Source organism: Ciconia boyciana, chromosome 2 (assembly GCF_034638445.1).
Source record: "Ciconia boyciana chromosome 2, ASM3463844v1, whole genome shotgun sequence".
Lineage (NCBI taxonomy): Eukaryota > Metazoa > Chordata > Aves > Ciconiiformes > Ciconiidae > Ciconia > Ciconia boyciana.
In genome coordinates, this window is record NC_132935.1 from 120,296,339 (window position 1) to 120,312,627 (window position 16,289).

A 16,289-nucleotide genomic window follows, 5' to 3' on the forward strand; every position below is an offset into this window, starting at 1 on the left:
AAAGGAAAGGAGTGACCAAAGTCATTTTACAGTAAGAGGAGGGACGGTCACCGAGCAGCAATGCTCACGGGATGCAGGATCCTGTACCCAACACATACTGCCTGCACCAAAACCAGCCAATATTCTTCCAGACCAAGTATATTTAGCAGCAGATTGTAAATGACAGTGAAGAAAACAGTCCATCTGACAGGTGTTTTGCTTAGAAATACCTTTATTTTATAAAGCCACAGTTTGTTCTGTAAAGTTTTACCACACTTATAAAAAAGGGGTTGACAATTCTGAGGGAGAAAAGAAAAGCTGAAAACATTTCTTGTAATTCAGGGTTACACAAAGGTTATATTTATAATATATATATTTATTTATAATTTGGAGACAGTAGAGATGAAACTGCAATACGCGGGCAGCTGTGGGGTCATATTTCAGAGACTTGCTCATGTCCTACAAATAGCGTTTCTTGACAGAAGGGGTTCACGAGGACCATCCCGCTGTCTCGGTAGTCGCCGTTGGCGGGGGAGCGCGGCTCGGAGAGGTGGTCCTAGGAGGAAGACAGAGAAGCAAGGTGAGCACTTCACACCCCTCACTCTCCGTAAGCACGCAGGGCACTCCGCTGCCCCGTGCAAATGCACGTGGGAAATGGACTGTTATTTTTATCGCTTCTCCCAATCCTCCAAAAGTGCCTGAATTTTGGGGGACCCAGCTCCTGGAGAGCTAAGTTTGGTGAGCCGGTTTTGCCCCTCTTCAGGCAGTAGGAGCCACGAGTAAAGAGCTCCTCTGATAGTCAGGCTGATTATTTCTCAGTCTGGGGACTCAGAAGTCAGATGTACCAAACTTCAGGTCCCTCAGCACAATATGAACTTTCACATTCTTTTTTTTTTTTTCACTTTCATGACACATTGCAACAGTTTCCTGTCTATCAGCTGGGCTTGACTCCTCAAAGATGCATTTTCAGCTTTTTTTAAGGTCAGAAAACCACATATATGGTTCCAAGCTACCCAAGCATGCCCCAGTTCAGTCATGTTCTGATCAGGTTTAAATTAGTCAGATGACAGCTTTTGGAGATCATCCTATATGTGAACAGGCTTATCATTCTATTCTTGGCAAGTCTAGACCAGGTCCTGCCTTAGCTTGAGCAACGTGATTGCCAGTAAAGTGGGGTTAATGGAGCAACTGTGAGTGCTTGTCTAGTCACATCTCAGAGGTTCCTTTCTAAACACTTTTTTTTTTTTTTAATGAGATGAGTTAGTCAGCTAGCTGATCTGAAAAGCACTTTAGCATAAACTTAAACTCTTCACTCTTTCTAGGTTTTAAATGCCTTTGAACTAAGCTAAATTATTCTTCTTTATCTCTGAGGCCAGAGAATACATTTCTATCAGTAGTATCACCTGCCCCTATATGAATAATCCCACTGAACCAGTCAGATCCCTTAAGTAAAGGCTGATGAGTATACACCACCACTACACACTGTCATAAATTGATGTTTTGATTGCTTATATACTGGGAACACTCACCCCTAGAACTGGTATTTGAGAAGCTATAGGCTGCTCCTGAGACATAAATGCATAAAATTTCTTTGCTTTATTAACTCATTGACTCACTACCCCCCCCCCTTTATCTGATGCTGTGTGGGACACACACAACAGACAGATTAGAAGGACCGACTGTCAGTAACAAGCCAGCCCAAAGAGCTCTCCTAAGCAGTCATGGTATGGCTAGACATTGGCCATAGGCTCAAAAGGAAGAGAAACCCGGGAACAAAATTCACCTAGAGCTGGTTAACTCCCATGACTACACAGCAGTACGGAACATATCTGCAATGGCTGGGAATAGGATGGCAATCCGTTTTGGTGACATATTTATCCTATCTTATACATATGTAGGGGTGAGTCCTTCTCAAAAAGCTGTTTCCCTGAATAGGCATAGAGATTTCAAGGCTTTATTAATATGACTTCCTCTCCCCTTCTCCCAGCATGGCTTCAGTTACAGTTTTCAGACACTAGTTCTGCAAGTGAGGTACCTCTGAAGTCTCCAGGGACTGGATCTCTCTTGGTAACTCTACAGCATGCCTGTTGAAGTAGTCCATGGTAATAGCATTGTTCCAATAGCTCAGATTGTTTTCCGGGTTAGATGTCTTTTTCTTCCTCCTCATGCAGCAGACTGTCAGCAGAACTGCTGTCAATAGAAACATGTCAAAAAAATGGTTATTATTTCCTTTCAATAAGGACTCATCAGTACCATGGATTTGTTTTTTACGTTACTTAAGGAGAGGGCTGGCGACCTTCATTCATACCATTCACTCTCAGTCAGACTAGCTCTCTCCTAACAAACCCCACGCAATTAAGTCAGAATCTGGGCCAAGCAGATGAGGCTTTGGGCTTGGCAGGATATGCAGTTTTTACTTTCTTTTTGATGTGAGTTTATAATCTTCAAGATGTGGCTGCCTGGCTAATGAAAAGCTTTGGTGTTGTAACTGATGGTAGTGTAATACCTAAGCAGGGATTTACAGACCCTCTAGGATAGAGGGCACTCCCCAGGGACTGCGAAGGATGCCTCTGTGCAGATCTTTTCTGCTTCTAGCATGTTCAGACGCTGCAGCTATGAGCGCATTAGCAAATGGGCAGTGAGAGACAGCTGTCCTAGACACAAATATCAAATTCACAAGCTTGTAGTTGTACGTCTTCAATACCAAAAGCTTCTGCCCTGAACTGCCACTGATCCCTGCGTCTGTCTCCTGCCATTCATAACTTGGATTTTGGGTAATTTGTGACCATGCTCCAAAATACCAGCGACCGGCCCGGGGAACAGATGGGCTCCTGAGCGGGATGAGACAGTGCTGAGGTGGCATGGAGATCCCCTCCGGCAGCTGTCTCACGTAGCTTATGCTTCCAGGATAGCATTAACCCCGGAGCTGGGGTTTTCCTGCCTGTCTCCATCAGCTGTATCAGGATGTGGGATCTACCGATAAGCGCAATCTGTTCCCCACACTTGCTTGGGCATTGGTGGTGACTGAGCGTGGCTTTTTTTTCTTATCTGTGGAGCACACTGAAGCTTGTGCAACCTGAAATATTTGAGCTTAAAGTAGAGCAGTTAAGCAAGACGAAGTGACCAGAAAGTGAAACTTGTTGATACAATTGGTCTCAAGGCCACAGGCACCCTCAGACCACAGAGATGCCAGGATAATGCTCCCCCAGTGGGCGGACAGAACACAAAGCTGGTTGAGTGTTACTTTCTGGAATTGCTTTTGGTTTAGTCATCTCTGTTGCAATTCAGATGGGTAATCTTGGCAATTTTACGAAAGTCGAGCAAACCCACTGTAACGAACTTACTGCTCCCACTGGTCCTTGCTCAGGCAGAAGCTGAGGCGCGTACGAGAGTTTATTCAGGGGAGTAATGCATAAGCTCTGTGCACTTATCTTATACCTGTGGAATTAATTGACCAGTTGTGCTTGTAATCTACCTGATTTATACAGATAGACAGGTAGCTGGATGTGTACTTACTTTGATTTGTACCTGTGAAATAGGGAATGCCCTGCCATAAGTTCACTCCATTATTTCTAAACCCCTCATGGTAGAAAAGAAGAGAGAAAATATTCATAAAGCAGAAAAATATATTATTTTCTCAGCTACAGCCAAAATTATTTATTAGAATTATAGCCCAGAGGAAAGAAAAGACTGCAGAGAGGTCAAATCTGCTTTGTATGTTTTGACAAATGTTGCAGCTACCCATATGCCATGGGTCTAATTTCTTATCCCATCTACTCACATAAAATGGCAATACAAAAGTGCAAGGCTAGAGCTCTATTTAAAACAAAAGAATAAGCTACTAAGAAAAAAAAAATAATGGGTTTGAGTTCAGACAGTTTATGTCTCATTCAAAGAGAAAGGTGAGCTTATGCTATAAATCTTCGGAAACTAATGGAAAAATCTCCCGCACCGTTCCTGCATGTTTCAGAAAAGCAGGTTATCATCAAACTTACTATTATCTTTGACTCATATTGCTTCAGTCTTTCTATCACCAATAACTTCATTTGCTGACAGCCCGACAGCACGACTCCTGTTGCTGTGCCCGCAGGCAGGCACCCCATGGGGCCACCAGAACTGCTCTCCTTGCCCAGGGAAATGCCCATCCTCCTGAAGGGCTGCATCTTTGCTCCCTACTTTGCTGTTACCCTCTCCGTGTCCCAGCCCAGCCTGCAGGCTCGTTAAGATTAGAAAGTGAAGCAGGACCTACATTTAATCCTCCCCACTGCTCGTGAGAGCCAAGAGACCTTGGAGCTTTTCGGTACTCCAGCAACAAGTGCTCCCTAAGGCATAGGGCATTTTTGAAGGTGCCTGAGGATATGAGAGCCCCAGTAAAGCCAACTCTATCACCGTGCAAATATTTTGAAAGTCTGAGGTTTTACAGCTTATAGAATGTTGTGGCTGCTGACAGAGAAGTATCGGATTTGCATTTTAGGGGCTGGAAAGCCGGTGACACTGAGTCAAGAGAGATCTCTGCTTCTTCCAGCAGGAAACGGCCTTGCCATGTGCAGATATGGTTGGTGTATAGCAATAATGCTCTCTCCCTTAATTACACTCTTGGCCTCCAACCTTAGTGCGCACACAAGCAAATGGATAGAAGACCGTGGAAAATGGGTTTCTGAGCTTTCTTGAATATAACATATTCTAGCAGAAGGCTGTCTACCTAAGCTTCCCCAATTCAAAGCAGAGGAGACCTGATTTAAGAGGGAGAGAGAGGACAGCAGGGCTGGAATGGAGCTATTCCCCCTTCATCTCATATTAACTACCCTTTTGGGGCACATTTTAGTGAAATTAATGTAGCTAACATAGGACCGCTCACTTCCAGAACAATACGAGGAACAGGGTACAGCTTTACCAATCTTCTTAGATATCTATTTGCTCCCATGATTAGAATTATGTATATGACAGAAAAACCTCTTTCCAGACAGACAGTTGGGATGGCCAGCGAGGACATATTCAGTGGATGAAATACATAGAGGGCAGAGATGGTGTGGAAGGGAGAAATGGCAATAATAACAACAACAGAACTGAAGAGAGAAACAGTAGCTGCAATACCCCGCTTACCTTTCCTAGTGTATTATGTGATGTCCTCGTAAGGATGAGAAAGTGCTGTTGTTCAGTGCTGCCATGTATCACCTCTGTTTCAGAGATGGCCAACCCTTTGGGCAGAAAAAGGGCTAACTCTTCTCTGGTTTTCAAACACTCACCTGGATGCTTTCTGGGAGTCAGAAAAGCTAACCTGACTTTTCCCTTTGCCTGTTCCATACTGAAGTCAATAGCAAGTGCCATGAGGCCACTTCAGCATTGTCCCTGTGCCAGCCTGAAGCTCCCCATACAGAGATTACGATACACGTTAGGAAATATCAGGGATCTCTGCAATTTTGTGGACACTGGAGGTTGAGGGAGTTCAGAAGCATTTCTAACCTGTACCCTTTAACTTGCTGCTAGTCTGGAGGGAGAAAGGTCAACCCACATGTTCAGGGGCTAGGAGGTGCTGATGAGCTCTGGCTCTGACGCTGGCCCCTTTCTGGCCCTAAGGCAAATTATGTCTGCATTCTGTCCCCCCACCCATGAAACAGGACATAATACAGCCCACAAACAGGAGAAACGAGATTCTCACAGATTTACAGGTTTCTAGGCTGGTGGGAACATGTCCATCATCTACTCTCACCTGCACAACACCTGCACACCAGGAGACTTTCACCTGTTAACTTAACCATAAGCTGTATTTAAGGTACAGCACATCTCATAGGAAGATACCCAGCTTCATTTAAAGACATGGAGTGACCAGATATCCATCCCATTCCCACAAAGTTCAATACTTAATTTCCATTGTGGGGACACATTCACATTCCCCTTGTTGTCTAAATACCTCCAGCTTTATCTGCCACTTCCTCAGTCTCCTTTTGCCTTTTTTATTAAAAGCTTGCACTATGCTATCAGAAATGTCCCCCATATATGTGGGCTTCAGCCTCTTCTTGGACTACATGATGACACAAGTGGAGTTATGTTGCATTTCTCAGCTCTTAAATCATTCACATGGCTCTTTTCTAATCTTCCAATCTTTTTTTTAAAAACATAAACCACCAGGATTGTACACCATATTCAATAGTGGCCTCATAAATGCAGTGTAATGAGATCATATCAACTCCCTACAGTTTCCTGATAGTCTTCTGTCTTTTCTTTCAACTCACTTAAATATTTTACCAATCTTGTATAGCTGCATACCCCCTTCCCCCACTCTCCAGCTCCCACGTTAAACATGATGTTAACAGACCTGAACATTGCAAGCACTTACAAGTCAGGAGATATTCAGACCAAAGGATGTTAATTTACTTCTCCCTGTGCCTGCAGATCATAATATAAACTAAGTTTCTACAGAACCCTTGCTTCAATGACTACAATAGTGGTTTTTCCATATTTCTTTCAATTTCCCTCATTTACTGTGGACATCTCTAGCAGTACAGCCTTAGCTGTAATACAGCTTTGGTTACAGGGTTTGGTTATTGACCACAAGTGCTTACATATGGAGACAGGAGGCTCTTCCCCAGCTCAGTTTGAGCTCACACCTGGGGATTAGACTCAGGGCTTGGGATCTCTCTCGCTTCAGAACAGGAAGCAAACGTTCGTAGGTTTTGCGATGGAGAAAGTGGGTGAGATAATTTTGGAACGCATCCCAGTGCATGAAATGTGAGCTAAGTGGGGTTAGGTCCAAGGCAATTCTTTATATATTCTTTGAGTTCTGCTGACGCTTGCGTTCAGAGCCTCAGCCTTCCTCTTGCATTTTCCCCTGTCAGCAGAACTGACTGAATGAATTGACTTCTGCACATCTGATTTGCAAGTTTCTGTTCTTCCACGTTTTATTATGTCATTCTGTAATTACAGAGACGTAAGTACTGGGAGCCCAAGGACCGGGACGGTCGGTTTTAAATGAGTTCATATTGTGTCTTGTTCTGCATCGCAGAGACAGGCACCTACACACATGCAAATGCACGTGCACAAAAACGTTCAAGGCTGTCTGAAGGACACCGCAAAAACAACTCAAACTGTGACATGCAGAAAATACTGATATCAGTGTTATATATGACTTTGCTTTTCTGGGAGCGCAGTGATAAAGAATCCTTCATTTTTGCAGCCCTCGAATGGTGTTAGCAACATTACCCCCGTCATTTATACCACGAAACTGAGGTATCAAAAGGTGAAATGATTTTCCCAGGTTCATGCAGCAGATGTGGTTCATGCATTCCTGTTCAAAGCATTACTTTTCTGGGTAGCATTTTAAGGGATTTCAGTGGGACTCTGAAACCTATGCATCCTTAAAGAAATATGTACCGTAAGGACGGGGAGGCTAAATCCCATCTCTTATTTCAGCAGGTGAGCTCCTGAGGCCCAGCTTATGCTACTGCTATAGCCACTGAGCCGTCCCACCGGCACGGCTGGCAGGACCTGCCAGTCCTCAGTGGGGCTCAGATGCCAGGGCACAGCGATGCTGAACAAACCCTCTGCTGCTTCCTGCGCTGAGGTGCAAATCCCCATGGCAGGGATGGGCCAGCGAGGAGACTCAGCAGGGTCTTTCCTCCACAAGGAGAAGTGCAGCATCCTAGGCACTTCTTCCAGTGGGGACGAGGAGCCAAGGGCTCCGTGGTCACTCTCTAGCAGGTCACTTCCCCTGCTATGGAAGTTAAAAAGCCCACAGGTTTTCATTTACCAGGTGCCTGTCAATAAAAGGTGTGACAGCAAGCAGTGCGTGGGTCCCTACTGTGCCATGCATTGGAGAGGGACGTGTCTCTGCAGCATCATGGTGCATTTTCCCTTCCGAGGATTTTGGGCAGCACAGGCTGTTCCCAGAAGCCCCCTGAGAAGGAAGGCTTTTCCAGCCTCCTTGCCACCCCTCACGCAGGAGAGGGATTATGGGGAAAGACACAAGGGCTCCCGGCAGAGGAGAGATGTGCTGGCCACTGCGCAGCTCTGCAAGGGCTCTGGAAACAGCCCGGAGGTCAGTGAGCTGGCTCAGGGGCACTCCTCATTAGCGGGAGGAGGGAGCGAGTTAATTAGATTCCTGCAGCTCTGCAGCTGTGCACAGGCTCTGGTTGCCTTTCCTCACCGCCTTCCACTTCTTTCCAGGGTGCGTTGCTAACTTCCCTGCCTCGGGGCTGCCTCTGCCCCCAGTGCAGGGCCTTATCCTCTCTCACAGGTGTCTCAGCAGACCCTCGGTGGGTCTGGCCAGCAGCCTTGAAGGTGCCAGCCTGAGCACAGAGCCGCCAGCCCGCAGCTCCGGGGCAGCAATAACCTCCCATGGTAGGAGTCCTCAGTGACTTTCTCCGTGCCTTGTTCCCTCCTAAGGCAGCTCAGATATTTAAGAGCATGGGGCTGAGTCTCTATATGCGAGATACCTCCACATTTCAGCATCCCAAGGCAGAAGCAGGACAGTGTTTTCTCAGTCCATGCCCACAACAGCTGTGAGAGCCTCTCACCGAAAACATTTTCACCCCTTGAAGGTGAAATGAAACCCAAATGGCTGTACTCTTCGTCCCTCTCTTAGCATCAGCCCCCTCTAGACCAGAAGCGATGAGCAAATAAATGCCAGTGCGGGGCTTTCTGTCCTCAGCTGCAGGCGCCTGTGCCCGGGAGGTGGCGACAGTCCCCTTCGCACACCCCACACCGCACACTGTACACCGCACATCGTACACCCCATACCACACACCGCACATCGTACACCCCATACCGCACACCCCATACCGCACACTGTACACTGCACATCATACACCCCATACCACACCACACGCTGTACACTGCACACCGTACAGCCCATACCGTACACCCCATACCATACACCCCATACCGCACACTGTACACCGCACATCGTACACCCCATACCGCACACCACACGCCCATGCCTGGAGATACACAGATGCCTGAGGGTCAGGAAATAAAGTGCCCCTCCGGTGTGCAGCACAGAGGGGAGCCACGACCAAACACATGTGCATCTGGATAAAAGTGCTTTAGGTTGTTATAACGTATTTGTCTTCTCCTATAGGAATAACCTATGCCTGTACAACAGCACTTATCATGTCATAGTTTAAACAGCGTAACTTTTGGATGAAAGCAATTACTTAGGCACTTCACACAGATCCAGAAAAACCCCATTTAAATGCCTGCCTACCATTGATATCAACTCTGAAATACGTCTGAGGATCCCCAGGTTTTAAAAGGAGAGTCCCACTGAAGAACATCCTCAGAAATCTGGTCCTGAAAGCAGGACTTAAATATTTGAATCATTTAAACACTCAGTTGTATTAGAGCTAGTATAGGTAAGTTTCAAAATAACATTTGCCTTTTTAAAAAAATGTAGCTTACAAATACAAGAAACAGAATAGGCACAGTCATATGAACACATACTGTTATGGCACATACGATAAGAAGAAAAGTTTAAACACCACTATTTAATGAATAGTGGGTTAGAAGTCCTGCCAACAGACTCTTCATATTATTATTATTAATAATCATAATAAGTATCATTAGTTATTAGCTGATATATGGCACACTGCAGGCAGTCATACACCAGTTTACACACTGGTTATGCTTCCTATGCTTGTGTTGTATGGTATTATATTTTGTGTTTTGTATTTGGATGCTTTCTATCCAGATCAGCTTTCTTTCTGAATATTGGCCCAAAATATAATGCTTGGAAGAATTTATTTGATCCTCTATTTCTACTGATTGATAGACAAGGCACTGTTCATCAAATCATCAAATACCGCTGCTTCTCATCATGTGCTTGCTATATCCCAGTTTCTCTTCCCCATCTTTCGCAGAAGTATGTATCCACACTTCTGCTTTGGTTTCTCCTTATTTTGATTGTCCATTTTTTAGGTTTACTTCGTTCTCACTTGTGGTTTTAACCACGTTGGCAATAGCAGAACCGATGGTCCCAGAGGTACAAGTCTAACAGATATCCTGAGCCAATCCAATAATTTGCAGCTGCTGGAAGGATTAGTGTGGCTCCCTCTCCAGGTGTGTATTCCTGCAGCCTCATCCGCTCCAGGTCTCACGCTCATCTGACCCTGCGGGGAGCTGATTCAGCTCACTGGGTGGACGGAAAGTAACAAAGAGCAAAGTGAATATTTTTTGACCGCTTTGGCAATCTGAAAGTGTCTCAGGGAGGTGTCAGGCCAGGCCCAGGCAGAAGGAGAGGGGCAGGATGAGGTAGCTGTGCCTCGGAGAGGCAGGAGAGAGCAGCACTGTCCTTTTTGGCAGGAGTGAGCTGTGTGTGAGACTGGCTCGGTCAGCTCATCTAGCCTTGTCCTCAGCACAGCTCGTAGCTGTAAATAACAGAATTAATACTCAATATTGTTGGCTGCTACCCTTTTATGTTTCCTCAGGCAGCAAAGGCTGGGAAATGTTTGGGTTTTTTTCACTCCAGACAGATCAGCATAATCACACCCCGCAACAGTGAAACCCCAGAGGATATGTTGTCCCACTCTGCTGATATAACCCAGCTAAGCAGGGGACACCCCGGCATCCACTCACAATCTTTCTCATAATTTCTCATGTGTTTTTTGTGAGTCAAATGGCGAGACCCTAAGCCAGCTCTGGGAAGCCAGCCTGCCCTGGTCCCGCAGGTGGCTGACTCCTGGTGTCTGAAGGCTAGGATTTCAATCTCTTCCTGCTCCCTCAGCAGCTGCAAAGTCGGCATTAAAATGGAGGAAACCAGCGCTTTGGTTATCAGACTTTAAAATCTGATAGTTCATGCACTGCCTGCAATGAAATATTTTACTGCGCTGGAAAACTGGTGTTTCCTAAGGTGTTAGTCATTACAACTGTCATTAATCCTTTGGGTTAGCAGTGGGCTTTTTAAATCCAATTCCAGGGCAGCATACAGTGGCTCCTAGATTAAAGACATGTACAGTTTTTGGTCACCAGCTTAAATGCCTTGAAGTAAAGCCACTTCGCCTTCTAGAGTTGTTCAGCCTTGTGTTACACCCTCAAATGGAGGGCCCAAAAAGACTAAGTGATTTCTAATAGCAACAGAGCAAGTATGCTTTGAATGTAACCATTTTAGCCCTGCATTTTGAAGCTAAGCACTTTGGTCAGTGAATCTGACCTCTGTCTAGTGATTGCTTCTCATCCATCTCAAGCTGCCCTGCCTCTGTTAGCTCTCCACCTGGTCCTTGAATCATGGGCTGAAATCTGAATGTTAAGGAAAGAGAAAGCAAAATAAAGCAGCAATTAACTTACAACATGAGGATATAGGTACGCTGATAGCCAGAATGATCCAGGCAATGTCCATCTTGCTGAGACAGATGGTTGCTCTGTGCTGGGGTTTGTCCCCCTCGGTGACATGGGAGATGTTTCCTTGCACCCCGGGTTTCCAGGTCCCAGCAGGAACCAGTCTGTTTAGGAAGTTCCCAGTGGCGGTGGAGCCAGCCGTGGAAATGGAGCTGGACAACCCTGTGGCAGGTGCTGCGGAGAGAGCACTGCCCAGCAAGGTCGCATTAGTCACCGCGCCGTGCTGCGTTGGAGCGGGTCCCTTGGGTTCTCCTGCTGCCGGGGAGGAGACGCTGACATCAAAACTGGTCTGAACCGAGTGACCCGCTGCTGCTGTTGCAGATCCAGGGCCAGCAAACAGAGGGACATTTGTACTGAGATTCAAGGTTACCCAAGAGTTGTTTTTGCTCAGCATATCCCACACGCCATAGCGGGTGGGTTTAAAAGGCACCGACACTGCTTCAGGATCAGCTGATGGTCCAGCAGTTGTGGTGGCAAAATCTGCCTCCTGCACCACTAGCTCGGCCCCGTCCCCTCGCTCTGCTTCCCTAAGGCTTTCCGAGGCGTTGCGGTGGGGAGAAGGGTCTGAGTGCGTAGTTCTTGCCAGCCCCGTGCCATTCGGATCGCTGGACGCCGCGGTCTGGGACTGAAAGGGGTGGTCTGTGAAAGGGCTCCTCAGGGTAGGGAAGGGAGAGTGCAGGGTCGTCTTTAGGTAAGGCTCTGAGGACTCTGTGAAGTTGCCTTTGAAAACCTGGAGTATTTTCCCCTTGGGGCGAGTCTGTCCCGAGTACAAAGCACTCTGGTTGTATAAATGATACGTTTCCTTTTCGCCAGCGCGAGGGCCGCTCGCTTGCTTTTGCCCGGTGGAAGGGGCTTTCTCTGCCAGACTGACGGGACGGGGAATGGCGCGAGCAGACGTGGGAAGGGGCTCTGCCGCATGGCGGTCTTTGTGGCGAGGCGTTGTTCCCATGGCTGTGATAGTGGTAGTGTCCATCGGGAAGCCCTGAGAGGAGGAGACAGTGGGAGACAGTACCTGAACAGAAAACACCAGCTCTTCTGTCAGTGCCAAGATCAGTAGAACACCTGCAGGAGAAAACACAGAGAGAGGGTGAGACACCAGGGAGGGACCAGCAGACGGGGAACAGCACGGCTTGCGCGTCTGGCAGGAAGGAATACCTTCCATGTTCTGCAGAAGGACAGAAGAGTTAGCATCCAACTTTGTCAGCTTCTCTGGGAAAGTAGGAAGAGAAAGGAAAATCCACAGGGACTGTGGTGGCCCCCGTGGCCGTGGGAGCGGCGAGGGGGGAATAGGAAGGTTGCAGGGAATCTCTGCAGCAAAGGGAGAAAGGAGCTTGCAGTATGGACTCAGGAGAGTGCTTTAAAGTGCCATAAGCACGTGATTTCCCTGTAGAAGCTACAAAGCATCCTACTCTTTAGGCGTAGAAACAAAAGACGTTTTCATTTTTGTTTTGGCCAGGAGGCCTCCAGATGAACGTCTGCATCATTATGGGGAACCTTAGTCTGCTCATTCGTTTGGCTGCAAAATCCTAAATTTGGCTGCCTCCAGTCTTGGATGCCATTAAGCAATCTGGTTTTTGAGAGAGCAGCTGCTTAGCCCTTGCTGAAAATTAGGTCAAGAAGGGATGTCCTTTACTTAGCAACTTTGGAAAATCTAGTCACTTATTTTAGAGTATGAGATGTGGAAAATCTCCAAATGTTAAAAATGAACGAGAAAACATAGCTATCACAGCCATTTTAAAAAGCCACGTGATTATTAGGGTTCTGGCTCGATCTAACACAACTGCCCTTTGCACCCATATACAAATGTTTGGTCGTAACCTGTTCTGTGCTCACATGTGCTGCGGGATTGGATTGTGTGAAATTTGCCTCCCACCACCCTCTGTTAGTGCACATCGTTTCATGAGGTGCCAGATTCACACCGCTGGGAACATCAATTCTTCCATTTATTCTTAGTCCAGATAATGGATGTGGGCAGCTGCAGTAGCATAAGCCTCCCCGGGATGCAGGGCTAATACACCGTGAGTTAGTGTGACCTGCAGGGACCACATCAATCACACATCACCATTTCCATATGTTGAAGCTGTCGAGTGTAATGTGGATCTCTGCCCACTAGGAAGCACATGGAATAAATCCATTTTGCACAGTCCACTGAGCATCATCAGATGGCACCATTAGCATTGTGCTAGTGTGAATTTCAACCAGCGGCGTCAAGGTGAAAAATGTTGTCACAGTCTTAACAAATCAGGGAGACGAGTTCGTCAAAGCTGCAGGACTCCAAACTGGGTAATGATCACCTTCCAGCCAAGACTGTGGAGCACCTTCCTACTGCCTTCTCCACCATTCCCAGGCTTGCCAGCTTTCTCCATGAGCATTGTTACGCCATGTAGTTCTACCCTACTTGGGAATATCTGTTATGGGCACCAGCAGAAAAGGAAGACAGGGACTTGGGAAAATGAAAGAAGATCTCTGATGAGGTGTCCACTGGGCCCTGGGGCTCTGTTGCACGTTGGGCAGATGCAAATGCCATGAAATGTGTTTATTCTGAATCCTGTGCATCATTCACACCCATTCGCAAGCAGTTCAATACACGTAGCAAAAACTCACCAAAGGAGCAGTACCTGTTCCTCTTACCCAGGTAAACGCTCTACTTTGATCACTAACCATCATTTCTGAGCCAGAACAGCGCAGAGCTCTGCAACCAACAAAATTCACCTCATCTTGCCCCCAGCAGCCTCCTGTTACTTCGCAGAGTATCCAGAAGATGAAAACACTGAGTGCGTAACGTAGTGAGAGCCAATTACAAGCAATGCACTTTCCACTGCCTGATGCTAAAATTAGCTCTTTTTTTTTTTAAATTTCTGAAATAAGTATCTCTGCCAAATAAACCAGCATCTGGGATACTGCTTCCCAGTTCCTAGCCAGCCGCAGACAATATACTCTTAGCAGAACACCTAGTCAAAGAAAAAAACATATTCTGTACACTGAGATGCAACCAGGAGAGCAGATCATGCTATACTCATGGAGCATCACTCTTGGAAATGAAAGGCAGGAGTTATCTTCACATTTCTGGCAGCACTTATTCTGAGGTCAAGGTCAAAGCAGATATTCTAGTGTCCATATGGCTAATATTTCATGCCAAGACAAGTTGCTGCCACAGAACAAATTCAAAGAGGAAAGGATGATGATTTATTTTGGATTTGGTGTGTGGAGATAATGTTTCAGGAAACTTCAGGCCTGCTGTTCTGAGCACACAAGATAAAGTGCATTGGCAGATCTTATGAGATACTAGATTATAATGATTGTAATGCCTGCTAAAATTTTTGGATGTTCTTTGTGTAACTACTTCCCTCTCACACCTCACATGCAGAAAAACATCTCTATTGGGTTAATGCTTTTCTACAGGATATCCCTTAAGGAATAAGGAAGTTGTCAGCTTTTCTGCATATTGTGCCCTGGGGTTAGAAACCCTGATCTTTGGCTAAAACCCTACCTAATATCCATCTCCACTTCTTGAAATACTGATAAATCAGAAGCTTGCTGCTATAAAGATTTATAATCTCTCTGGGGCAGTCTGTTGTCGTAGCAGGTCACCACACATCAGGCACGGGAAGCCAGATGCATTTAGCTAGTACCTTTAGGTGGCTTGTAAAGTATGAATAATTATTCAAAGGAAATACTACATCAGAAGTAATTTATCTGACAATAAAGAATAACCCCCACGATGTTTGGCTGTCTCAGGCTGTGGCAGTCAGGTTTTGCTCATCTGCTAGACTCCCTTTAACAGCCTCTGCAGAGCCACTGTGGCCCCATAAGCTACAGTTTCTTAGGAGTTTTTTTTACTGGTTGAATGGACCACAGTAACTCCTTCAGTGACAACCAGAGCTAATCTGTGCCCCTAACTACTGAAAAAATATTCAGCTTAGTAGATAATTGTAAAAATAGCCAGTGCTGTATATTTAGGGAGAACCAGCTGATAATAAGGACTTCACAGTGGGCTTTGCTGGCCCTTTTAAGTAGAATTAATTGGTTTTATAATTGATCAACAGCCAACTGGAAAGCAAAAGTAAAGCTGGAATTGGTATTTTCAGATGCTCTGCATCGTCACCTAAGCATGCTCTGGCTGGATTTGAGGTGACCTGATTGCCCAGAGCTCCCACTTTTCTATCACTTGAGGATATGCAATGTCTTACAAAGTGGGACTCTTATTGAGGTCCCTGATACTAGACTGCCCTGTTTGGCAACTTTGGCTTAAGCCTAGGAAAATGATATTCTGAATTTCTCTACTAAGGTGCAGGAGGCATTTGTCACAGAAATGGACTTAACCAACCCCTTCAAATTTCTTCCCTTCCCAACCTCTGTCTCTGCTTCACAAATGCACCCACACTGAGAAAAGGGCCATGGTGGGTATGATGCCAGTTGTCCCCCAGTGCCTCAGCTTACCCTCACTCAGACTACCACTGAAAGGAAACCTTCTGGTTGCCATCAAGTTGTCATGGCCAAAGTTTTGATATCCCAGGTGAAATGGTACATAGCAGATGCTCTTGGTCAGTTCAAAGCGCAGTCCTGCAGCTCTTTGCCAAAATCCTTCAGTTTTGGCTGCCTAAGACCCTTAGGACTGATCTTACTTGGAGTGTGAGCCCTTTGGGGCAAGGACTGGCAGTCCTTACTATCTGCTGGCATAATGGTAATACAGACTGATGTATGTACATTATAGCAAGTAATAATAATAATAAATTATATTTTCAAAGGTCAGTTCACACCATTAAGTTTTTCATAAGGGGCCATTTCTAAGGGATAGGAGTTCACGCTCAGAGGGGGTCAAACTGGTTTGGCTTTCAAATACTGTGTGTCAAATTCCCACTTTTGGAGTCTAATTTTATGACTACATTAAAACCATTCAACCCTAATGAGAAGGCTGATTGACCCGACATCTCTGTGGTGTGAACTGTGTCATCCTGTGGTCTTGCATAGTGCACCAAGAA

The 16,289-nt window shown here is 46.0% G+C and overlaps 1 protein-coding gene across 6 annotated transcripts in view; it reads right to left on the reverse strand.

The window, feature by feature from the left end:
• Window positions 1-204: 204 nt before the first annotated feature.
• Window positions 205-16,289, reverse strand: part of TMEM108 (transmembrane protein 108) — a 166,940-nt gene continuing 150,855 nt past the window's right edge. For 5 of the 6 annotated variants that reach the window (XM_072853812.1, XM_072853809.1, XM_072853814.1 and 2 more), the window contains 3 exons: window positions 11,257-12,369; window positions 2,015-2,169; window positions 205-535 (listed from right to left, as the gene is read on the reverse strand). In XM_072853812.1, coding sequence (XP_072709913.1) covers window positions 413-535; window positions 2,015-2,169; window positions 11,257-12,369 — 1,391 coding nt within the window. In that variant the 3' untranslated portion in view covers window positions 205-412. Of the gene's footprint in view, window positions 536-2,014; window positions 2,170-9,684; window positions 10,106-11,256; window positions 12,370-16,289 lie in introns of those variants that run through there. The other variant, XM_072853815.1, reaches the window with a different exon arrangement.